The 25,417-nt window shown below is 41.6% G+C and overlaps 2 protein-coding genes across 4 annotated transcripts in view; one reads left to right on the plus strand and one right to left on the minus strand.

The window, feature by feature from the left end:
• TEK (TEK receptor tyrosine kinase) overlaps window positions 1-22,506 on the plus strand; it is a 103,044-nt gene extending 80,538 nt beyond the window's left edge. For all 3 annotated transcript variants that reach the window (XM_082467546.1, XM_082467545.1, XM_082467547.1), the window contains 10 exons: window positions 4,868-5,022; window positions 6,558-6,768; window positions 9,132-9,242; window positions 11,354-11,544; window positions 12,099-12,212; window positions 16,869-16,939; window positions 17,915-17,955; window positions 18,854-18,950; window positions 20,529-20,628; window positions 21,466-22,506. In XM_082467546.1, coding sequence (XP_082323672.1) covers window positions 4,868-5,022; window positions 6,558-6,768; window positions 9,132-9,242; window positions 11,354-11,544; window positions 12,099-12,212; window positions 16,869-16,939; window positions 17,915-17,955; window positions 18,854-18,950; window positions 20,529-20,628; window positions 21,466-21,540 — 1,166 coding nt within the window. In that variant the 3' untranslated portion in view covers window positions 21,541-22,506. The remainder of the gene's footprint in view (window positions 1-4,867; window positions 5,023-6,557; window positions 6,769-9,131; window positions 9,243-11,353; window positions 11,545-12,098; window positions 12,213-16,868; window positions 16,940-17,914; window positions 17,956-18,853; window positions 18,951-20,528; window positions 20,629-21,465) is intronic.
• A 642-nt stretch (window positions 22,507-23,148) lies between these two features.
• LOC309663546 (RNA exonuclease 1 homolog) overlaps window positions 23,149-25,417 on the minus strand; it is a 46,482-nt gene continuing 44,213 nt past the window's right edge. The window contains exon 14 of the mRNA XM_082467561.1: window positions 23,149-24,909. Within this exon, the coding sequence (XP_082323687.1) occupies window positions 24,827-24,909 (83 nt within the window). The 3' untranslated portion in view covers window positions 23,149-24,826. The remainder of the gene's footprint in view (window positions 24,910-25,417) is intronic.

Genomic DNA, 25,417 nt, shown 5'->3' on the forward strand with positions numbered 1-25,417 from the left:
CTTTGGCTATTCGGGGTCTTTTGTGTTTCCATACAAATTGTGAAATTTTTTGTTCTAGTTCTGTGAAAAATGCCATTGGTAGTTTGATAGGGATTCCACTGAATCTGTAGATTGCTTTGGGTAGTATAGTCATTTTCACAATGTTGATTCTTCCAATGAAAGAACATGGTACATCTTTCCATCTGTTTGTATCATCTTTAATTTCTTTCATCAGTGTCTTATTGTTTTCTGCATACAGGTCTTTTGTCTTCTTAGGTAGGTTTATTCCTATTTATTTTATTCTTTTTGTTGCAATGGTAAATGGAAGTGTTTCCTTAATTTCCCTTTCAGATTTTTCATCATTAGTGTATAGGAATGCAAGAGATTTCTGTGCATTAATTTTGTATCCTGCAACTTTACCAAATTCATTGGTCAGCTCTAGTAATTTTCTGGGAGCATCTTTAGGATTCTCTATGTATAGTATCATGTCATCTGCAAACAGTGACAGCTTTACTTCTTGTTTTCTGATTTGGATTCCTTTTATTTCTTTTTCTTCTCTGATTTCTATGGCTAAAACTTCCAAAACAATGTTGAATAATAGTGGTGAGAGTGGGCAACCTTGTCTTGTTCCTGATCTTAGAGGAAATGGTTGCAGTTTTTCACCATTGAGAATGATGTTGGCTGTGGGTTTGTCATATATGGCTTTTATTATGTTGAGGTAAGTTCTCTCTATGCCTACTTTATGGAGAGTTTTTATCATAAATGGGTGTTGAATTTTGTCAGAAGCTTTCTCTGCATCTATTGAGATGATCATATGGTTTTTCTCCTTCAATTTGTTAATATGGTGTATCACATTGATTGATTTGCATATATTGAAGAATCCTTGCATTCCTGGGATAAACCCCACTTGATCATGGTGTATGATCCTTTTAATGTGCTGTTGGATTCTGTTTGCTAGTATTTTGTTGAGGATTTTTGCATCTATGTTCATCAGTGATATTGGCCTGTAGTTTTCTTTTTTTTGTGACATCTTTGTCTGGCTCTGGTATCAGGGTGATGGTGGCCTCGTAGAATGAGTTTGGGAGTGTTCCTCTCTCTGCTATATTTTGGAAGAGTTTGAGAAGGATAGGTGTTAGCTCTTCTCTAAATGTTTGATAGAATTCGCCTGTGAAGCCATTTGGTCCTGGGCTTTTGTTTGTTGAAAGATTTTTAATCACAGTTTCAATTTCAGTGCTTCTGATTGGTCTGTTTATATTTTCTATTTCTTCCTGGTTCAGTCTCGGAAGATTGTGCTTTTCTAAGAATTTGTCCATTTCTTCCAGGTTGTCCATTTTATTCGCATAGTTGCTTGTAGTAATCTCTAATGGTCCTTTGTATTTCTGCAGTGTCAGTTGTTACTTCTTTTTCATTTCTAATTCTGTTGATTTGAGTCTTCTCCCTTTTTTTCTTGATGAGTCTGGCTAATGACTTATCAATTTTGTTTATCTTCTCAAAGACCCAGCTTTTAGTTTTATTGATCTTTGCTAACGTTTCCTTCATTTCTTTTTCATTTATTTCTGATTTGATTTTTATGATTTCTTTCCCTCTGTTAACTTTGAGGTTTTTTTGTTCTTCTTTCCCTAATTGCTTTAGTTGTAATATTAGGTTGTTTATTTGAGATTTTTTTTTGTTTCTTCAGGTAGTATTGTATTGCTATAAACTTCCTTCTTAGAACTGCTTTTGCTGCATCCCATAGGTTTTGGGTCATTGTGTTTTCATTGTCATTTGTTTCTAGGTTTATTTTGATTTCCTCTTTGATTTCTTCAGTGATGTCTTGGTTATTTAGTAGCGTATTGTTTAGCCTCCATATGTTTGTATTTTTTACAATTTTTTCCCTGTAATTGATATCTAGTCTTATAGCATTGTGGTCAGAAAAGATACTTGATACGATTTCAATTTTCTTAAATTTACCAAGGCTTGATTTGTGACCCAAGATATAATCTATCCTGGAGAATGTTCCATGAGCCCTTGAAAAGAAAGTGTATTCTGTTTTATTTGGATGGAATCTCTTATAAATATCAATTAAGTGCATCTTGTCTAATGTGTCATTTAAAGCTTGTGTTTCCTTATTTATTTTCATTTTGGATGATCTGTCCATTGGTGAAAGTGGGGTGTTAAAGTTCCCTACTATTATTGTGTGACTGTCCATTTCCCCTTTTATGGCTGTTAGCATTTGCCTTATGTATTGAGGTGCTCCTATGTTGGATGCATAAATATTTACAATTGTTATATCTTCTTCTTGGATTGATCCCTTGATCATTATGTAGTGTCCTTCTTTGTCTCTTGTAATAGTCTTTAAAGTCTATTTTGTCTGATATGAGAATTTCTACTCCAGCTTTCTTTTGATTTCCATTTGCATGGAATATCTTTTTCCATCCCCTCACTTTCAGTCTGTATGTGTCCCTAGGTCTGAAGTGGGTCTCTTGTAGACAACATATATACGGGTCTTGTTTTTGTATCCATTCAGCCAGTCTATGTCTTTTGGTTGGAGCATTTAATCCATTTACATTTAAGTTAATTATCGATATGTATGTTCCTATTCCCATTTTCTTAATTGTTCTGAGTTTGTTTTTGTAGGTCTTTCCTTCTCTTGTGTTTCCTGCCTAGAGAAGTTCCTTTAGCATTTGTTGCAAAGCTGGTTTGCTGGTGCTGAATTCTCTTAGCTTTAGCTTGTCTGTAAAGGTTTTAATTTCTCCATCGAATCTGAATGAGATCCTTGCTGGGTAGAGTAATCTTGGTTGTAGGTTTTTCACTTTCATCACTTAAATATGTCTTGCCACTCCCTGCTGGCCTGCAGAATTTCTGCTGAAAGATCAGCTGTTAACCTTATGGGGATTCCCTCATATGTTATTTGTTGCTTTTCCCTTGCTGCTTTTAATAATTTTTCTTTGTATTTGATTTTTGATAGTTTGTTTAATATGTGTCTTGGCGTGTTTCTCCTTGGATTTATCCTGTATGGGGCTCTCTGCACTTCCTGGACTTGATTGACTATTTCCTTTCCCATGTTAGGGAAGTTTTCAACTGTAATCTTTTCAAATATTTTCTCAGACCCTTTCTTTTTCTCTTCTTCTTCTGGGACCCCTATAATTCGAATGTTGGTGCATTTAATGTTGTCCCAGAGGTCTCTGAGACTTCACTCAATTCTTTTCATTCTTTTTCCTTTATTCTGCTCTGTGGTAGTTATTTCCCCTATTTTATCTTCCAGGTCACTTATCCATTCTTCTGCCTCAGTTATTGTGCTATTGATTCCTTCTAGAGTATTTTTAATTTCATTTATTGTGTTGTTCAGCATTGTTTGTTTGCCCTTTAGTTCTTCTAGGTCCTTGTTAAACGTTTCTTGTATTTTCTCCATTCTATTTCCAAGATTTTGGATCATCTTTACTATCATTACTCTGACTTCTTTTTCAGGTAGACTGCCTATTTCCTCTTCATTTGTTTGGTATGGTGGGTTTTTACCTTGCTCCTTCATTTGTTGCATATTTCTCTGTCTTCTCATTTTGCTTAACTTACTGTATTTGGGGTCTCCTTTTCACAGGCTGCAGGTTCATAGTTCCCGTTGTTTTTGGTGTCTGCCCCCAGTGGGTGAGGTTGGGTCAATGGCTTGTGTAGGCTTCCTGGTGTAGGGGACTGGTGCCTGTGCTCTGGTGGGTGAGGCTGGACCTTGTCTTTCTGTTGGGCAGGGCCACGTCCAGCAGTGTGTTTTGTGGTGTCTGTGAACTTAGTATGACGTTAGGCAGCCTCTCTGCTAATGGGTTGTGTTGTGTTCCTGTCTTGCTAGTTGTTTGGCATGGGGCATCCAGCACTGGAGCTTGTTGGCTGTTGGGTGGAGCTGGGTCTTAGTGTTGAGACGGAGATCTCTAGGAGAGCTCTTGCCAATTGATATTACGTGGGGCCAGGAGGTCTCTGGTGGTCCAGTGTCCTGAACTCGGCTCTCCCACCTCAGAGGCTCAGGTTTGACACCAGGCCAGAGCACCAAGACCCTGTCAGCCAGGTGGCCAGTTATGGGGGGGATTTTCTTGCCTTTTGGGAAGTCTGAGGTCTTCTGCCAACGTTCAGTAGGTGTTCTGTAGGAGTTGTTCCACATGTAGATGTATTTTTGATGTATTTGTGGGGAGGAAGGTGATCTCTATGTCTTACTCCTCCACCATCTTGAAGGTCCTCCTGCCATAGGAGCCTCCACTGAAGATGCCAACCTCCACAAGAGCTAGAGGTGCAGAGGCTTTTTTTCCAGAGGTTTTGCAGCTTGTTTTTTTTTGTTTGTTTTCCTTTGTGCTTCGTCTAGTTTCAGTTGTTCACAGGGTGCTTCATGCAGAGGCCTTGCATCTGGCACTTCAGATCAGAATGCCTAGTGAGAAAACCTCCATCAGCTCTTTAAAACAAGAAAAAAGCCAAAGCAAAATATCTTACAGACGCTATGCTCTTCAGCGTTGCAGAGATTTAAAGCTTTTCTAGGTGGTGAAATTGTGCAGGGAGGTTTAGTCACTTACCCAAAGTCATAGATCTAGTTAGTCATTCTCACTATTACTCGATAATATTCATCTGCTTGGGCCTGTACTTGGAAGTGAACGTTGAACAAAGGACAACAATTAGTGATTAGCATGTTGCCATTTAAAAAGGACTTTTGCACATTTCTTTGAATTTATAACAGCCCTGTGAGTCGGACTCATCTCCACTGAGTTCCAGAAAATAAATGAGTAGCCCAAGGTCACCTAGCAGGGCTCAGGCTGGGCTCAGGCTGCCATTACTTTCCCATTACACTCCCATTACACTGTGACTTCTCCTGCAGATGGTCTTGGCCTCTCTCTCTACCTAGACTAACCTGCTCCTTCTCCTGTGTTCTCCGGCACAGCCCCAGCAGACCTCGGAGGCGGGAAGATGCTGCTGATTGCCATTCTTGGCTCAGCGGGAATGACCTGCCTGACGGTGCTGTTGGCCTTTCTGATCATGTTGCAATTGAAGAGGGCAAACGTCCAAAGAAGAATGGCCCAAGCCTTCCAAAACGTGGTATGTCTCATCTTCCTAATAGTAATAAGTGCAAGTCCACATATATGCAGAACCTTCATTTTAAGGATGTGGGTCAAAAATTTTACCTGTAAAGCAAGTATTTCCCTTAGGCAAGTTTCATCTTTTCTTTGTCTTCCATTATGAAATGGGAGATAAATAGCATGACTATATAATTTCTGGTCCAAATCAGAACAATTCTAAGAGAGAAAAAGTTGCTCTTAATAAGTATGCAGGAAACCAAGCCTAAAGCAGGACTACTGCCCCATCAGAAAGAGAATACAGTCATACTAGTAATAAGTCACCAGCGAGGGTAATCTTGTAATATAAAGAACTGAAGATTTTTGGTAATGAAGGGCATATGGTAACCAGACCTCAGAGTGATAGGTAATGAAGATTTGCACTAGACCAGTTTTCTCCACATTTCCCTGTTTCCAGTTTCCATTTTGTACTTCTAATATCTCTTTCAATTCTATTATCCCTCCTATATGTATGGATTACATATATGTGTGTATCTCCATTCCTGTGCACCCTTCAGTCTGCGGCCATAGTTCATGGTGCTTGGCAAGGCCTCTTTCTTTCATCTAGGAATTTTGACCAGTAAAAAGTTTAGAAAATCATACTTTACCTATAGGCACCCCATTTGAGTCCTTTGATATATGACAGCCTGAACATTTCTCTAGTTTGTGGTTTCAATCTCTGTAAAATTAATATGTACCCAACTTTATTGATTCTGTATATGAAACATTGAGTACAATTACATATTCCAAATGAGGTATACCTTCCTGTACATGAGTCCCTGAGATTCCCTTCAGTACAGAACAAAGGAAGCTCTGTAATCCAACTCCTTGCCAGAGCTGGCTCAACTCAGGCTGTCCCTGGAGAGGAAGGACCAGCAAGGGGTTAGAGAGTGCTAGAGTGCATCATGGTACTGATGCTTTGTCCTGATACCATCAGCAGCCATTGAAACTCAGGAGAAAAGGAGACACCCTGTTGGGTTTTGCTCTAAGAATCAGTCATCTTGGGGCCACTGTCAAGTGCCAGAGTGGGCTTGAGAGATTCTGAGCTTTAGGACATGTGGGAGAGAGTGAGTAAGAGCCAAGAATAGACCAAGATGATGCTAGGAAACAAAGCTCTCACAGAGGTGTGTCCTGTGACTGACCCAGATAGATCTCTGAGTTCTGTTCCAGATCAGAACTCAACACCTGCTCATTCCACAGCAGAGTAGAAACTCAAGTGTGACTAACTCAGGGATATGCTATTTCGTGGCATACATGCTGTTATCCTCCCCTCCCTCACCTCTGCAGACATAACTAATTGATTGTGCCATGCTTTGCCACTGAGGCCTGTGATCGTGCCCATGCAGCTCTATAGGCAGCCACTTCATCTGAGTGGGCCCGTTCAGTGAACCCTATTTCCGTTTTCATTCTAGAATTGGATACAGTATTTCTTTTTTCACCCAGTGTGGGTACAAATCAGGAGGTATTATGTACCTTAAAATTATGAAAAATCCTGACACAAAACCATTATTTTTCTAGCGGGAAGAACCAGCTGTGCAATTCAACTCAGGAACTCTGGCCCTGAACAGGAAGGCCAAAAACAACCCAGATCCTACAATTTATCCAGTGCTTGACTGGAATGACATCAAATTTCAAGATGTGATTGGGGAGGGTAATTTTGGCCAGGTTCTGAAAGCTCGCATCAAGAAGGATGGGTTACGGATGGATGCTGCCATCAAGAGAATGAAAGGTCAGTGCTTGGACTGCTCGAGTCAGCATTTTACTAGGGTGGGGGGACAGCTTGACTTCCTGTTGAATCTTTCCTCTAAGGTCTTACACTCTTCAAACAAAAAATTGGCGTGGTGTCAGAGAGAGCTGTTATGTGCAACTGAAGGTGATGTTTCCTTTGAGGGTCAGGATGTAGACATGAAGGCATAAGCTATTTAGGTACCACTGTCTTGATTTCTTGGGATGTGAGAATACAGATTCTCTGTCATACCCTGCTGACTTTGGGGGAGCATTCTTTTTCTTAATCCAGTGGTTCTCAAAATTGAGGATGCATCCGAATCACCTGGAAGCCTTGTTAAAAAAAACAGATTCTTCAGCTCCACCCCACAGTTTCTGATACAGTAAGTCTGGCACAGGGCCAGAGAACTTGGATTTCTAATTAGTTCCCATGTGATGCTGATTCTGAGGCTTGGGAGACCACACTTGGCAAACCACTATCTTCATGGATTATCTGCGTCAACATTCCTAGAAATAGTGTTAGAAATGCATCTACTTGGGTTTCTCCCCCTCATGGTTCTACTGTATTCTAATTTCTGGGATGGCGCGTGAAAAATCTGTGTTTTTAAGCTTGCTCAGTGGCTCTTCTGTACACTCAAGTTTGAAAACCCTTGATCTATGGTCACAGGAACTAGATCTTTTCCAGTTGTGTTCAAGACTGCTTGGGGGAAGAAAACAAAAAAAAAAGACCGCCTGGGGCCTATCCATTTATCAGATCTTCTGAGAAAGCAGAATGACTTGTTCCCTGGCAATACTAGCTGTCTTCTCTTCCGGGTGAAATGGCAGTTTAGAAATGACTTGATTGCGAAGCTGCACTGTTGCTTTTACAGCACACAGGCTTGGAAAGTGGTGTATTAGAGCCAGCAATGTAATTACTACTTTTATTGGGCAGCTCCATAATAAGGACTCTCTGAGGTTGCTGATGGGTTTTCCTTCTTTTTGACTGCAATATTAAGCATAAGATGACAATTAACCCTAAATCTTTTTAAATCATCGCTGTTTTCCACACTGCTAGAAAACACTATGTCAGAAAATGAACAAAACAAAATAAACACAGTATTATTTATGCTTAGAGACAGTAATATTTCAAACCACACACACACACACACACACACACACACACACACACACACCCTTGCTTAGCATCCAGAAATCCCTTTTTCATTTTGCTACTTTAGTTACAGGGAGCTTTAGGAAGCAGTAAAAATAGTGAGAGGAGAGAGGGTGCAGAACTTTGTAGCATCAGTTTTTATTGGCATCTGACCTGAGCTGATTGTCTACCTCATGCCCATGTGAAGAGGTAGAATAGCTTAACAGGGCACCAGGGCAGACAATTTTTGCAGGAAAAGTCATGCATGCAAAGAGGGCAGCTACTGACAACCTTATTATAAAGAGCTTTGTTTTTTAAATGCTCCCAAGGTATTGACCCTCAGGTCCCTGTGGTATAAACAGGGTCCTCGACTTGGAATTGCCTACTTGTCAGCCTTATGGGTACCCTTAGCCCATATGAAACATTCCCATAATTTCCAAGCATGTTCAAGCATGCACATGGCTACCAGCTCCCTTCTCACCCCTTCCCCCAATGTTATTTCTTCAAAAAGCCATAATAGCATACTGTCACCGACTCAAGGCTGATCAGCCAGTTGTGGGTCAGCCAAAGAGCTTTCTCTTCAGCCTGATTGGTGGTTCTCCCTCTGATCAAAGGGCTAGCGGACAGATGGAATGAAAGGAACAGAAAGAAATGCAACTGTTTCCTGACTACCAAGCAACTTCTATGAAAATGTCATTGAGATTTGAGTTTTTTCAGTAGGACTGGTTTAGGCAAAAAGTAAAGTTATTATAATAAAGCAAGGTGTGTACACTACTGGTGATGTTTCACTACAACTTTGTTTTTATTCCTGAGCATATTTGTCTCTGGACAGTAGAGTTAGCTGGGAGAGCCAGAGTCTAAGAATGGACGCAGCTCCATCTCGACCAAATCATTTCCCTGGGTATTTGAGAGCTTCAACAGGAAAACTTCAGAGCAGTGGTTCTCAAGCAGGGGTGATTTTGCCCCCAGGGGGGACATCTGGTGATTTCTGGGTACATTTTCAGTTGGGCTATTTGTATCTAGTGGGTCAGGTCAGAGGTGCAGCTAAATATCCTACTTCATACAGGACAGCCCCCAACAGTAAAGAAGCATCTGCCTTATAGTCATCTCTGATTTCTACAGTTTTCCAGACCTAATGGTGGCTGAGTGTACCTGAAGGTTCTGGGGAGCAGAGGGGGGACAGTTGTTTCTGAAGAGGTGTAACAGAAAGGGAACACTACTCTTTACTTTCTTCCCAGAATATGCTTCCAAAGATGACCACAGGGACTTCGCTGGGGAACTGGAGGTGCTTTGTAAACTTGGACACCACCCAAACATCATCAATCTCTTGGGAGCGTGTGAACATCGTGGTAAGATGCTCTTTTCCTGGCTTTCCTGCCAGATTTTTTTTTTTTTTTTTAAACAGGCACATTCCATATTGAAATTAGGAAACACAGTCATCTAAGATTGTTATCTATTTTTTTTTAAGTTGCAGTTTCAGTCTGAATGTCTGGTCCCATTAATAGATCGTGCTGAGATTTAGAATCTTTTTGAAGGTAGATCCCAAGGCTGAATCTTTTGGCCTCTGATGTGGTTCAGCTATTACTGCCCAAAAATATCCATGGCTCCGACATGCCTTCGCCTTTGCTAATCCAGAGGTTTTCAGCTACTACTAAGTGGATTGAGGCAGCCCTATGCACCAGGAAGAGTGAAGTAGATTGGTTCTTGTTAGTTGCCTACCTTTTCATTTTCCCTCCAAACCCAAGGAATTTATATTCTGAATGTTAAATCTGTGAATGCCATTAATCTACCGTAATGTGAAAGCACTGGTGATGCTTAGGTTAAAATAATAATAATAAAGCTTATATCTAATAGTATCAATACTTTGTTTTTATCCAAAACAATGTCCTGTACAATAACACTGAAGTTTTACAACTATCCTATGCCACACATACTCTTAAGTTCAACTTATATTATTAATTCAAGTATTTATTGAGTATTTCCTATTGTAATGTGTGTAATTAGCTGTGAATGAGTAGGTAACAAGAAATGTTTCATGGCTTTACCTCTGCATTCTATCTGGGTTTGTAGGTCTAAATCTATGCTTAATCTTAATTTCTCGTGGAAAAATTTGCTCCAACAAAAAAGCTCCACACAGTAATTATTTACAAACTTGACAACCTCTTGTTGACTTTGCAGCACAAATACCAACAATGGAAAAGAGACTACTTCCTTTTCCTCAATTTATTAAACTAAAAATACTGGTACTTCAAACAGTATATCATTCTGTGACCCAATAAGGGTGTAATTCTGAAAGCCAGATCATGTCTCTTAGGTTAAATAATGAAGTAATGACATTTATTTTTGAGCTATTTCCTGAGAACAGTAATCAGCATGGGACAGCAGTAAATGAAAGTTAAAAAAAAAAAGAAAGAAAGAAACCGACAACAACAGAAGAATATATATCTTTTAAAATTTTGCTCTACCGTCACATTATTGGTTGGCTCTTAAAATTTATAATTCAGTAAAGAAGTGAGAAAGCACATTCATACCAGAATTGAAGTATATCTTTCCTTATAGTACAACAGGATTCAGTGCTAGAAGATTTTTTTTTTTTGAGAATTTCACTTTCTTAGAATATCTTTGAAGTTTAAATTCATTCGACATTAAAAAAAAAAAACCAAATAATTCACCTTTAAAAGACAGTAAAACCACCTTACTTTTCATTGGCTCCAAAGATCAATGTTTTTATCAAAGCAGATTACATTTTATTAAAAAAGAAAAAGGAGAAAGCAATTTGGAATAAAAATAAGACACTGCACCACAGTTCCCTGTAGGAACTATTTTGTTTTATTTTTTTCCTAAAAGGTTGAGTTTTCTGGTTTCTGTAAGCAAAAATGCAATCCTGACACTAGACTCTGCTGACTAGTGACCTACTCAGCAATACAGTGACTTATTCCAGATTTTAGGGAGAAGCAGAAGGCAGGAGAGAGAGAAAGTTACCTGGTGTGGGTCCTTCTGCTATGGATATTTAATAATTGTTTTTTGATAAAAAAAAAAATAACCTCAGGAAAAGCTAGATTCATACTGGAATAACACGCCTGGCTCATATTAGGTTCTTGATATTCAATATTGATTGAATAAAAAAATGAAAGGTGATGTGGGCTAGCTGTCTTAGATCGTCTGGAAGCAAATGCTTTGATTTCATTCTACTAGTGTCACCGAGTAGGTGACCGGAAGCTCTCTATGTTTGGTAGGGGTGGGGAGGGGAACCCTAAGAGCAAGCACTTTAAGTATTGCAGGAATGATGTCACCTGTCTTCCTCCTGGCCCCAGCATTACCGAGGTTGGTACCACTAGATGTGTAACTTTACGATAAAACAGAGGTTTATAAGCGGTTCCCGAGAATCATAGCACATCTCAGAAATATCACGGCAGCTTAGGGCTACTGATAAAGTGGTGCTCTCTCCCTTCCCGCACAGGCTACCTGTACCTGGCCATCGAGTATGCCCCCCACGGCAACCTCCTTGACTTCCTGCGCAAGAGCCGCGTGCTGGAGACGGACCCCGCGTTCGCCATCGCTAACAGCACCGCCTCCACGCTGTCCTCCCAGCAGCTCCTCCACTTTGCAGCAGATGTGGCCCGCGGAATGGACTACTTGAGCCAAAAACAGGTTCGTCCTGAGGACCTTGCTTTGGACATCTTTCCTCTGAAATTCTCTCTGGAATCAGAGTTTAGATAAGTTTGTACATTTTTTTTTTTTTGGTCCCTCTCTCTTCCTTAATTCCTTCTTACAATCTTCTAACTTTCATATCTTTGCTAATGTTCCATCTCTTTATATAGAAGTTAATGCCCAACACTGACGGTATGTTTATCTAGTGACTCTCATCACGTACATTTGGTGAGGTGCCTTCACCGATCTTAGCTTGGTGTGGCTCTAAATAATGCACAGTAGCAGAGGCCATTCACGGCAACTGGAAGATTTCATGACCTGGTTTTGCTTCCAGGTTGCTCCTCCAGAGACATGTGGGTCGTTCGGCAGAATCCACTCACTGAGCCTTTAGGAGAGGAACTTTAAGGGAACTGGATTCTGGTGACTTTTGAAAACCCCTTTTCACACTGACCTCTCTGTTTCCCAAAGCTCTTGCCCCTAGGCAAGAAACAAAATGGAGTGAACAAGCAAATGCGATGCTGAAAATACATGATTTTTTTTTTTTTAAATTTCAGTTTATTCACAGGGACCTGGCTGCCAGGAACATTTTAGTTGGTGAAAACTATGTAGCCAAAATAGCCGATTTTGGATTGTCCCGAGGTCAAGAAGTGTACGTGAAAAAGACGATGGTAAGTTCAGAACAGACGCTGATGAGATCCTTTCCGGGGCACCCCTCTCTCTCCTGATGTCGTTTCTCTTAGAATACCATCTTTCTGTGACGACTGAGGCCTCTGACCATTTTCCCCATTGGATAATGCCCTGGCCCAGCAAACATCCTTTCTCATTTTTGATTCCTAAAATGACTGGAGGGTCCACATTTACCAATGAAGAAGGCCCTGTCACATGTGGCCAAGTAATTGAACATGCAAGCCTCGTGCTGCAGGGACTTAGGTCTACATCCAGCCCAGACCCTGAGGTCTGGTCTCACTCAGAAACCTCTGGAGAGCTCCCACAGTCCCCTTTTGCACAGCAAACATAGGAGGGGGAAAAAGACACTTAATATACTTTCTAAAACATCAAGGAAATCAATTAATGAGGTTCCTAAATCACAAGGATGCTCTAGAGAGAAACTCGTAACTTCTAAATGCTCATATAAGATTTCTCTCTTTGCCAAAAGTTCTCTGCTCACTCTTCAAGCCCCAATGAAATCCACTTTCACCTAATGATACCTAGTCTCCTAAACAGTCACATTTTATCTTCAAATACAAGCTCCCGGGAGAACCTCACCACAGTGTTAGAAGAGAGAAGCTGGACTCATTCTGCTACTTTTGTCCACCCTAGAATCATAAAGCCCTGGACGTGCCACATTCCTGGACATTAGTGCTGTGCCGACAACATGCCACCACCCTCTGCTTTCCCTGAGTGGGTGGGCAATGCAGGGCGTTGGGGGTGACACACCCTGTAGTCTTTGCACGTGTTGGGTAGGTCCACTCCACTGGCCTGGCTCTCCCAGCATTACCTGGGCTCAGCCTTCTTGGGATGACTCCAGTTCTTATAACATATAGAGGGTCCTTTTACTTTTGTGGGTACCAAATTGCCTCCTAGCAAGGCTCAGGCTTCTGTGTTTATCTTCAAGCTCAGTTTTCCTTTCTCTTCAATATACTTATTTTAGTTACTGACAAGATAGCACAGAAATAATACTCAAGAATGCTTTCAAGAGGAAATGGTCCACAGTTCACAACCTGGACACGATGAATTTATTTTATTCTTTACTTATTGCCTTCCACAGGCATACATTCTTTTCCATAGTTACAATCACAGCGAACCTAACCACTTTGGAACTTTCCACTCCCTTCTTGGATGCGGTTTCGAAGTTAGTCTCCTTTGGTTCTTAGAGACCACCATGCCCCTGGTCCTGGAAACTTATTAACATCAGCACTTTTTGGAAGCCAGAGGTGCCTCCCTGAGGGCTGGTTTCCAGGCAATATTTTTTTTTTTCCCCTAAACTCTTCAGATTTGCCCCATTCAAAGCAGACTTTTCTCTGGGAAGGAGCTAGGCTGGTCTTAAAGAAGCAGGACCTACCACCACTCACGCATCTACTCCGGCTCTCCCCACTCCTTCTGGAAGCATCCTCCTTAGAATCCCCTTATCTCCATCACAGAATCCCTCTCCTTCCTTCACTTTGGCGTGGGTGGGGCGGGGGTTTGCCCCAGATGAGGGGAAAGAGAGGTTAACACAGTTTAGCCCCGTCATCCACGCATCTCATTTGGTTGTTTTCCTTAGTCCCCCAAAGCTAAGGTTGGTTTGCTCGGCATTTCATAAAGGGTAGGGATTTCTGTATCTTGGGGAGCTTCGGAGGAGTGCTTAGAGGGGCAGAGCACTGGTAGGGCTCAAGTCTGTCTCCCAGTGGAAGGGCAAAGTGTGCAGTGGCAGCATGGGGTCTGGGGAGGAAAAGGACCGGGTCAGGGTAGGGGGAGAAAAGAGAAGGGATTGGAGAGGACCAAGCTCCCTGCAAGAAGGGTGCAGTATAGCAAGACACCACCAGAGGGCAGAGGAGCCACTTTCTCTGGCCTATCATTTAAGTCAGAGATTTTCAATTCCTATTGCACCTAGAGTCGTCTGGGGAAATTTTAAAAAATACAGATGCTGAGTCCTACGGCTTAGGTATTCTGATTCAGTTATTCTGGGGAGGGCATCCTGCATCCGTTTTTTTTTTTAATCCCCCCAGGCGATTCTAATACTGGAAGCGTTGCAAAGTAACGTACTTAAGTGATGTGGGGTTTTACTATCATTGATTAATATATCGATCCCGTCAGCATGGATTTATTTATTACTATAATGTTTCATGCTTGTGCTAGGTTTGGGGATAATATAATTCAGACACAGTGTTCTCCTTCAAAGAGCTCAGAGACACATAATGAACAATCGTAACAGTGGATGAGGCTGAGGATGAGGAAAGTGCAGGTGCCATGGGAGCTCAGAGGAAGCACACTGCAGCTTTACAGTAAATGTCAAATAGATATTGGAGATGTAAGAATGAAGTGGATGACCTGGAGGATGTGGTATATATAAAAATCGAGAGGCAAAGGAAAGCATGGAACCTTTGGGGATTAAGTAATTCAATATGGCTGGAGTGTGATGCAGAAAAGAGGGAGAGTTAAAATGCAAGGTTGTAACTTTCCAAGGGAGTGGAAAGTTCCAAAATGGTTAGGTTCACTGTGATTGGAACTATGGAAAAGAGTGTATGCTTGTGGAAGGCAATAAGTAAAAAATAAAAGGCAAGGTTGGAGTTAAAACGCAAGTGGGGATAAGGTCCTGAAGAGCTTTGGATGCCAGCTAAGGATCTGGGGACTCACCTAAACATTGGGGATCTTGTGACAACAGGGACATTAAGGAACTTTAAGGAAAGGAACCACATGGTTGTACTTGCCATTTAGAGTGATTGTGATGTGGAGAACAGGCCATTAGGGAGTGAAACTAGAGGCTGGGAGATCCGTGGAGAGGTGGTTGTCATCAGGCAGGATATGATGGTGGCCTGCACCAAGGTGATAGCAGTAGGGACAGACACATGTGGGCAGATCCAAAAGCAGTCAAATAAAAAAAAAAGAAGTGCGCATGGAAATCAGTCATTAGGAGGTACGAGGTCAGAGGACAGCAGGTTGGGAGTAAATGAGAGCAAAGACCAAACAGGAAATGTAGACAACTCTTTCCATTCCATAGCTGTGAAGGGGAAGAGAGAAAAACAGGTGACAGATGGGGTGGGGTGGACATAGAGAGAAGGGAGGCGTGGATGTTGAGGAGAACACTGAAGATGTAGATGTGAGAAAGGATCCTTTTTAAAAAAAAGACTATTTTTTTTAGAGCAGTTTTAGGTTCACAACAAAATGGAGAGGAAGGTACAGCGATTTCCCATATACTCCCTCCCCTATACATGCATACCCTCCCCCATCATCGACAACTTCTGCCACAGTGGTACCTTTGTTACAGCCAATGGACCTGCACTGACATGCCATAATCACCCAAAGTTTATAGTTTACATCAAAGCTCACTCCCGGTGTTGTACATTCTATGGGTTTGGAGAAATTTATAAGGACATATGTCCTTCATTATGGTATCTTACAGATTTTCACTGCCCTAAAAATCCTGTTTTCTGCCTATTCAGACCCCAAACCCGACCCCACCCCTAGCAACCATGGATCTTTTTTGAGAAAGGATACTTTTATATTTAAACCTTAAAGTACAGGACAACCATTTGGGATTTATGGTCAGAAAGAGCTTCAAAATAGTGCCAGTAAATAAAGAACTGGGAGAGAATTTCACATTCAGGAATAATCCTTGGGATCCAGGTCAGGGCTGGTCTCATGGGAATCTGGGAGAATGCCTGCTCTGGTTTTGAGGGGGGCTGAGAAAGATCCCCTAAATACTGCTGATTTTGCCCCACCCATTGGCTAATGTAAGCTGAAATGCCACTGTTAGAGCTTGGACAGATCTCTGGGAGGGAGGGATCCATCTGTCAGTAGGGTTCATGTATTCCTGGGGTGGGTCGAGAGGAAAGGAACCCAAATTCATAGCAAATTTGAGGAAACTAGGAATAAAACTCAGAAGTCAAACTTCACATTTTCCAGTCCACATCTCATTTTCCCCAGCCTGGACTCAATAAGCCAAGAAATGGGGCAAACCTGGAGGGAGTTGGGGCCAGGCACCCAAAGGGTGGGCAAGTGTCTGTCATCCTGTCTCCAAACCCTACGCACGTGGCTCTGGCTAGAAGTCCTCACCTCCTCTGTGAGTCACAGGTGCACTCTTCCCTTTGGCCTGAAGCGCTCTTTCCTCCCCCATCCACCTGACGGTGCCTACACATCTTACAGAACCGAACTCATGTTTCCCTGCCTCTGGAAACTCCTGCACAATCCCCTCCAGGCACATGCGGTCTCCTCCCATCACTTTAGCCTTTCCTGCATTACAGCTTACTTCTCAGTTCCTAGGCCTGTCTCTCCTTTCAGACCTCTGAGTGCCTCTGACAGCCACAAAGGGAATAACTGAGTGACCAGTGAAAGGACACACACATCCACACACACACGTGTGCACACATCGTTGTTTTTCTTTATATGAAACTGTGGTAGGGGCCCCTTGAGGTAAGTGGGACACTCACACAATTTGCAGGTCTTTGAATTTAAAAGCACACTTGTGGGTGGGACATGCGCAAAACAGTTCCTGAGTCTGCCACGCCTTCTGTCTGGGGACCCCCCCCCCCGTGGACTTGGGTGAGCCCCAGCTTCAGGCCAGCAGCGAGCCTTGGGAAGGGGCCCTGTCCGGCCTAAGCGGCATCTCACCTCGTTCTCTCCAGGGACGGCTCCCCGTGCGCTGGATGGCGATCGAGTCACTAAATTACAGCGTGTATACAACCAACAGTGACGTGTAAGTAAAGCCTCTCACTGCTGAGGGATTTTTTTTTTTTTTTTTTTTTGTCCCAGAAAAATATCCATTTGACAGAGGTTTTAAAGAGAAGCAGGAATATCGTATCCCTCTGGGGAATAAAGCTAATCACTAATCCCAGGAAATCACAGACTAAATGAAGCCCCAGAGGGGACAGTTTTCCCTGGTGGCAGGCTTTGGGTTTCTTTCTGCATGTCGAGGAGTGACCTCAAGTGGTGAATTCCTCATCTCCAGAGGAGCAAGGGACATCCCAGCCTTCCCATGGCTCCACTCCCCAGACTGACCTCAGCACGAGGACCTAGATCAGAGGAGGTGGCCCACAGTAGCTGCTGGGGGTCAGAGGTGGCAGGGATGGAAGGCAGACAGACACAGTGGGAACCATCTCTGCTTGCAGCCTGTGTGACAAGTCTCAGGCTGGCGGGGGACGGAAGGGCTGGGATTGAGGCTTGAGCCCTCTTGCCCAGGTTCCCTCTTTTCAGGAGGAAGAACGGAGGCCCAGAGTGTTACTCTGTCTTCAGTGTGTGCCTTTATATGTTCTCTCACATCATCTCTGCATAACTTTGAGTAATAAATTGGTGTCCCCACTTTTGGAAGAATACACTAAGAGGCCTCGGGAGTTCTAGTCACTTGTTCCAGGTCACACAAGTATCAGGTGGCAGAGATGGGATTTGACACAGGTCTGTCTGGCTTAGAATCTCCTGCTTTCCAGCTTTCCACCTTGCATGCTCTACCTAAAGTGAGTGGGAGCTCTGGCAGAACTAACACTGTTTCCCTGTTATAATCCTTCCATTGGCCGGAGAGGAGATAAATGCATGCTGTGTGCAAGGCCCTAGCCTAGGAAACAGACCTATAACTTTTCCTTTTCTGACCTAGGCTCAGTCGCCCTGGCTTTCTGGGCAGAAAGTTGACTGGGCAACATGCGTGCTGATTATTGGTTTCTCTTTTGTCCCTCTGCAGATGGTCCTATGGCGTGTTACTATGGGAGATTGTTAGCTTAGGTGAGTATCCATGTCTACCTACCAGGTGAGGCTCTAGGCAAAGGGAGTGGGCCCCTCTCTGACTCCTTTACCGTATACTTTCATGGGTAACATGTGTACTCAGTGCCAACAGATGCCACTTGGGAAAAGAACCTTATGGGTTTCCACGTTGGAGTGTGTTTATTCCCATGGTTCTCTTTATGAAAGCCCTGTGTCTAATGTCATATTTAATACTAATAACCTGGTGGCCAAGAACTTCATTCTGAGTTGTCTCTGCTTGTGCACAGATGTCACAGGGCTGTCATAAGTTTACTTCTACAACTTGAAGGCAATATACTATGCTGCTATGAAAAGTCACATTTTCTAAGGCCATTTAACACCATGTGAAAATGTGCATGCCAAAACCCAGAAAAATTTCCCATAATCCCAGTTTTATAAATATTACACATGAAAAAAACTGGGAGGACTACACAGAAGGATTAAAAAAAAGTAGTTTTTTTCTGCATTATTTTTTGTATTTTCCACAATAAACATGTATTGCTTTTCTAATTAACATTGATAGATAAAATAGGAATTGCGTAACATAAATACAGACTTCCAATTAGGGAAAAGATCCATGTCATTGGCACAATAGACGTGCTGTGTGTAGACAGACCTGGGGAAGAGGAATAGCACCGGAAGGAAAGAGACCGTGGTGCATCTCTGCACTACGGAGCAGCCGCACGGGAGCACGGTCTGTAGCCGAAGTCCCGCTGTGACGTGCGGTAGGCTTGCTCCGGAGGAAGATCACGCCGGGGGCTCAGCGTCGCTTGACACACCCCGTCTTTCTCCCAGGCCCCTTGGCTCTATAGCCTCAGGGCAGGAGATGCTGCCTTCTGCATCCGAGGGGGCTTAGGGCGCACCGTTTCCTGTCTTCCAGGTGGCACCCCTTACTGTGGGATGACGTGTGCAGAACTCTACGAGAAGCTGCCCCAGGGCTACAGATTGGAGAAGCCCCTAAACTGTGATGATGAGGTGTAAGTCAGGCCTCACCTGGGGCCATTTTATCCTAACTTTCCCCCTGTACCTTCCTTGGACTGACTCTAATGAAGGAGCTATCTGATACTACACATATGTTTACCTATATGTACACACACACACGCACACACGCACACCCCAGATAGTCAAACAAGGAGGTTCTTGAAACTAAGACTGTGATGCAATGGGCAAGGAATAACAGCTTTCTAGGCATAGAAATCCAGGAGGAATTTAAGGTGATGATTCTTGGTTGACTCTTAAGGTTGAAATGAGAAAGGGCAACAAGTGCAGAAAAGATCTAAATAAATTCATGAAATTGTCCATGAATAAATGTATGAAACCTTGAGACTAACGTTGGGGATAGAGATTTCAGAGCTGTTATATTAAGGAAGACAGATTTTTCTTCATAAAATCTTACTTCTATGAGGATTACTTTCCAGGAATAAGTATTCCTCTCAGGGGAATAATGATTATCTTTAGTGATGTTGCCATTCCCAGAACTAACCAATGTAAGTTGCTGCCTAACTGGCATGATTTGAAGAGTGCAAGGCTCTAGGCTGAGCAAGTAACTTATCATCCAAACCAAGCCACTTCTAAGAGTGAAACAGGGTGCTATTATTGTTATTGTTATTGTTATATCTCTTATGTTTAAGAGATATAAAACTAGACCATCCTGGGAAAACCTGGATGTACTTGAACCATCATTGGACAAAGTCCCCAAAATTCCACCTTTTGAGATTCATTCCATAAGGAGTGATATTTTCAGCCCTTATGAAACTTCTGTTAAAGTACAAACTGTTCTATTGATAGAATCTCTAACAAACACCCCAGGCTGATGGTTGAGAGCCCTCTGTGCTCTACAGTTCCCCTGAGTCACTTGGTCAGCATGTGAAATCTTGAGCCCCATTCCCAGACATGATTCTGTACATCTAGGGTGGGTCGCAGGAATCTGCATTTTAACAATACAAGTAGTTCTGGCCACATTTGAGAAAGTACTGACTTAGACCAGCACTTCCTAAACTATGTGGAAAGTGTGAGACGTAAATAAATGACACAAGAGTTCTGTGCTCAGTTATGTCTGGGAAGCTTCTAGGTTAAACCTGGTTAAAAAGGTTGTTTGTTTGTTTGTTTTTAATGGAATGACTTCTCAAGATTTTCCTGGGTCGATCCCTAAGAGGAAGATGCGATGGGTGGCATTTTGCAAATTTATTTGAGCACGGGGCCATTTTAAAAAAATAAAACACTGACATTTTGAGAGGTGTGGTATTCCAAGGGACACGCTGCCCTAGACATGTAACTCATTTCTTTCCAGATGATCAGAATAGCTGAGACCAAGATCCCGTGGCAATGGTACCTAAAGCAGGCACTAGATCTACTGGGAGAAGAAAGGGGACTTGGATGGGGAGATGGGAGGCCTAACAGAACCTTCCTAGGTGCCGTACTTTTGTCTTTTGCTGGCTAAGCATGATGACCATGTGCTGGGTGGCTACATTCTCTTTTTTGCCATACCCTACACCTGGCTGTGCCCAGGCCTGAAGCACAGTTGTAGACTTAACCCTTTCACTCTGTTTTCAAAGGTATGATCTCATGAGACAGTGCTGGCGGGAGAAGCCTTATGAAAGGCCCTCATTTGCCCAGATCCTGGTGTCCTTAAACAGGATGTTAGAAGAACGAAAGGTGAGTATGGAGATAAAAGCAGGGGTTCTTTAATTGGAATTCCTCATGTGTCCACTGTGGTTAATAAAAAGTTGATACAAGTCAACAGGTTCTCCTGAGCATGACCTTAGGTGCTATAGGGACAAAAGATGTGGACCCAACTTTGAGGAAGTTACAGTTTTGGAGGAAATAAGATTTCTATATAAGATACAGTCACACACACTAGAACAACATATAGAACTGGCTTATTCGCGCTAGAAGGAATCTTAAATCTCATCAGTCATACAGCCTGACCCTTTAATTTTATAGAGGAAGAAACAGACTTAGAAGGGTGAAAAGTGACTTGCCCAAGGACAAACAGCAGGTAGACAACACAGCGTGGGCTGCAGGTTACTATGGGGAGGATCAGGAATTCTATCAAAATTTCTAGAAAGTAGTTGACTAAGGTTTGAAAGACAAATCTAGGTTAGGGAAGTAGATGTTGAACGTCATCAAAACCCAGTTGGTAATTAAACCAGAGATGTGGGTGAGGTCACACAGCAGGAGATGAGAAGCAGACAGAGGAAGGGGCCTGAGAGGATGTGGGGCACGTCAGGAGGGACCAGTGAGAGACCATGAGAAAGAGAAGCCGGAGACTGAAACAAGTGAGAGGAAGCAATCTTACTTGCAGAAGTCAAGGGATGCTTTTCAGAAAGAAGGTTGTTAAACACAACAGAGGGAATGAGGATAGAAAAATACCCCCCAAGTATCTCCATTTGAGTTGAAACAAGCTAAGGAAACCGGGGTATTACTGTAACTGCCCCTGGCGGAGGCAGGACTGAGCCAGTTTGTGTCTCTGAACCACTCCTGTTCTTCTAGACCTACGTGAATACCACGCTTTATGAGAAGTTTACCTACGCGGGAATCGACTGTTCTGCCGAAGAAGCAGCCTAGGACAGACCATCTTCAGCTGTATATTCTGTTTCCTCTTCACCGGCATGAGAGACCCTTGAGACCTTGATGCCAAGCAAGCAAGCCTCTGTCAAGAGAGGTGACATAGAATATGGACGTGTATATAGATTGCTGTCCGTCTGTCTGGGACATTCACCGTAAGACCCCTGTGTGTGAATCTATAGTGCCCTCTGACTCTATTAGGACTGTATATACTGTTTTGAGTAAGAATGTGCTGGAATCAGAATGCCTGTTTGTGGTTTCATATGCAATAATATATTTTTCTAAAAACATGGACTTTACAGGAAGGTGTGAGAGTACAATTACTGTATTGTAATTGTACATTATTCATTAATTGTGCATAACTCATTATTGTCCCAGATATTTTTGATATTTTTGATATTTACCTATATAGTGGATGTTATGTTTTGCTGTGTAGAAGAAAATACTGTAAACCTGACCCTGATAGCACAGGTGAGAAAAGTAGGGGAAATGTATGAGTTCTTACAGGACATGGATTTAAGTCTGTACCTAAGCGATAGAAAAGAGCTTCTTCTATCTCTAAATTTTCCCCCTCACCTGTAGAAGCCACCCCAATTTCATTTCATAATTTGACAACTTTGTCATGTGTTTCCAGAGTCGGTCCAGAATGCTAACACTGAAAAACAGATTTAAATCTCGTTCCTTAGAAGCCTAAGAACTTTGAGAGAAGTATAAGTTTGATAAATTAATAGGATTTAGTTTTAGTTTCTTTGATAACATTGATGTGTTTATTAAGAAATTAAAATAGGAAGCTTGGAGTTAGTTATATTTGGGAGACATGTGACATCATATCAGATTAACATCCCTACCTGTATTGCACATTGTAAAAAGTTTTAGTTTTGATCATTTGTGAGTTTACCGTTTATATTGTAGGCACATGCTACACTGAGATCATATAGTTAAGTGAATAAATGTCTTGCCTACCCACATTTTGTCCAGGAATGTGTCTCATAGGTATTGCCAAACGTCTGTATTATACTTTCGAGAAAAACACCTTAAACACCTTAAATTATCATCCTCTACCTTGCTGGTAATATGCAGAGAGCAGTTGGTGGGTATATGCCACCAGACATATCTCAAGCTCACAAGATTAGAAATGTCTTCCAGAAGTATCCTACTGTCTAATCTGTTTTCTTGCACCTCAGGTAGTATTCCAATGTGAACTGAGGGCTTAGAACTAGAATCCCTTTTAATTGTGCTGCAATGTTAATAGTTCACCATACTGCATAATGTTCCATATTCCTGCCATCTGCTCAACTTTATGCATCAGAAACAATGACCAGGAAACTGTATTTGTCCCAAACGCTCTTCATCCACAACAGCATTTGCAGTGGAGACACAACAAAAGCAAGACTGCTGTCGCAGCATTTATTTCATCAACTAAGTAGGGGCTCGAATGAAGACCCATTGAAAGTAGGTCCAAATATATATATATACATATATATATATATATACTCTATTTGTATATATATACTATTTATATATATATACATATATATATACTATTTGTATATATATACTATTTATATATATATATACTATTTATATATATATACTATTTATATATATATATATATATATATATATATATATATATATATATATATATATATATATATATACACACACACACACACACACAAATAGTTCCTTTTTGCTTTTTACCCAAATGTCATGGAGATACTCCTGACAACTCTTGGTTTGCATGTACATGGAACTGAACAAGAATAAGAATGATCTGAAAAATGTAGATAATGTCTTCAAATTTTGCATGTGGCTTTGGAATACTCAATAACAGCTGCTTTTTCTATAACAGCCTGACCTTCTCGATTACATATATTTAAAATACTTAAAATTTACATCATTACAAATTTACTTCATGTCAAGTATAAGAGATGACTAAGGAAGTACTTATGGTACCAAGAAAAAGGAACTGGACTTCCCTGGTGGCACAGTGGATAAGAATCCGCCTGCCAATGCAGGGGACACAGGTTCGAGCCCTGGTCTGGGAAGATCCCACAGGCTGTGGAGCAACTAAGCCCGTGCGCCACAACTACTGAGCCTGCGCGCCTAGAGCCCATGCTCCGCAACAAGAGAAGCCACCGCAGTGAGAAGCCTGCACACTGCAAGCAACGAAGAGTAGTCCCCGCTTACTGCAACTAAAGAAAACCCGCGCACAGCAACAAAGACCCAATGCAGCCAAAAATAAATAATTTTTTTAAAAAAAGAAAAAAGAAAAAGGAATTCAGTGATACTTAAGATTTACTTGTAAATTCAAAGTACCAAAGCAGCAAACCTGAGGTGTTCTTACTGAGGGCACATCATCACCATCAACTTGAATTTACTCCTGACACAGAGACCATACGATTGACAGCTCTGGGTCTCATCCCTACCATTGGCAGAGAAACCTTTGTAGTTTTGTAGCATGTTAACAGCATTAATAATAAAGATTCATACTTACTCAAAGGTCAATAGTCAAGTTGAATAAAGTCATGTCATTTCCATGGGCCAGTTTCCACATTATCAAAAAGCAGTTAAGAAGGAGAGAACCAACCCCTTAAAGGAATTAGACGATTCCAGTACTGGGTATATAGATTAGATTTCAGTGTGTTTAGAAGAGCCATAGGACACTGCCTTAAAAAAGAAAAAAATCAGTGAGTTGTTGATATCAAAATCAAGTAAGAATACACCAGTTAGATTAAAAACACATTACACAATAGCCAAATGACCAGAACTTTTTAGTACACTGAAAAGTTTACATTTAGTTCCATATATTTTGTGAGGAAAATCTCCACTTCTATTTCTATATAGATGATCTAAAGAAAACTTACAATTTTGTTAGGTAAAGATGTTTCTATCTCCAAGCAGTATAATGGTTCTAAGTATTTAGAGAGTAAAAGGAATTTAAGTAACCTGAAAAATGACCTTTGTGAAAGTCCTGGATCCATTACTTCAACTTCAAACCATCTTCCACTGTTATCTGTACACTGCCTACGAAGATGAGTCAAATTCCAAAAAAACCTAATTCCTTCCCCCGCTCTTCCTCAGTCACAACTTTAGAAATCACTGTGGAAATTCAACCTTTAAAATGTAATAAATAGACCTCAACAGTGCTTTTCCTTCACCTCTTCTCTTTGAAAGTGTGGAGAAACCTCATGTAATTATAGACCAAACTCTACTGCCAGCAGTGGAGGCCAAGGAGTCACGGAAGCAATGCAGAGGTTTAAGATATTCTTGGGCAAAGTGGTTACTTCTTTCCTTTCAGGTCGTCTTTTACCTTCCAGAGTACCAGGTCCATGCAGGCAATTGCATTTTCACTTGAATCGTGACCTCCAAATAGTATAGAATATAAAATAACACATTAGACATAGACAACTCTGTGATGTTACCCACGGATGGTCTCAAAACGAAGTCTTGAGTTTGAAACAAAATTACCACTGGCCACTTATCAATATTTCATTATTTCATACCTAGAACAACCCCTACTGGTTGCTTTAGAAATGTTTTACATAAATCCAGATGAACAAGCATCTCCCTTTTTCTATGTAACCTGTCCTCAGTCATGTGGTCACTACATTGCTATGCCTGGATAGCACACCAGTACCTTCTCCATGAACCTCATTTCCAGGGAGATACAACAACAAAGTGACAGGTACCACTGAACGACAGAGATCTGACAAGAAGCCAGAAATAAGGGATGCTAGAAAAAGTACACCTCTCTAGACAAAGAGTGACCTTAGATACAAAATGACATGGTTTTAAAAAGCAGATGAAATCTACCCAAAATATCAAGCCTACAGTTCTGGTGAAAATAATAAATGACGTCCGAGATTAAATG

The sequence above is a fragment of the Balaenoptera physalus genome (genome assembly GCF_965194825.1).
Source record: "Balaenoptera physalus genome assembly, chromosome: 7".
NCBI classification, from domain to species: Eukaryota; Metazoa; Chordata; class Mammalia; order Artiodactyla; family Balaenopteridae; genus Balaenoptera; species Balaenoptera physalus.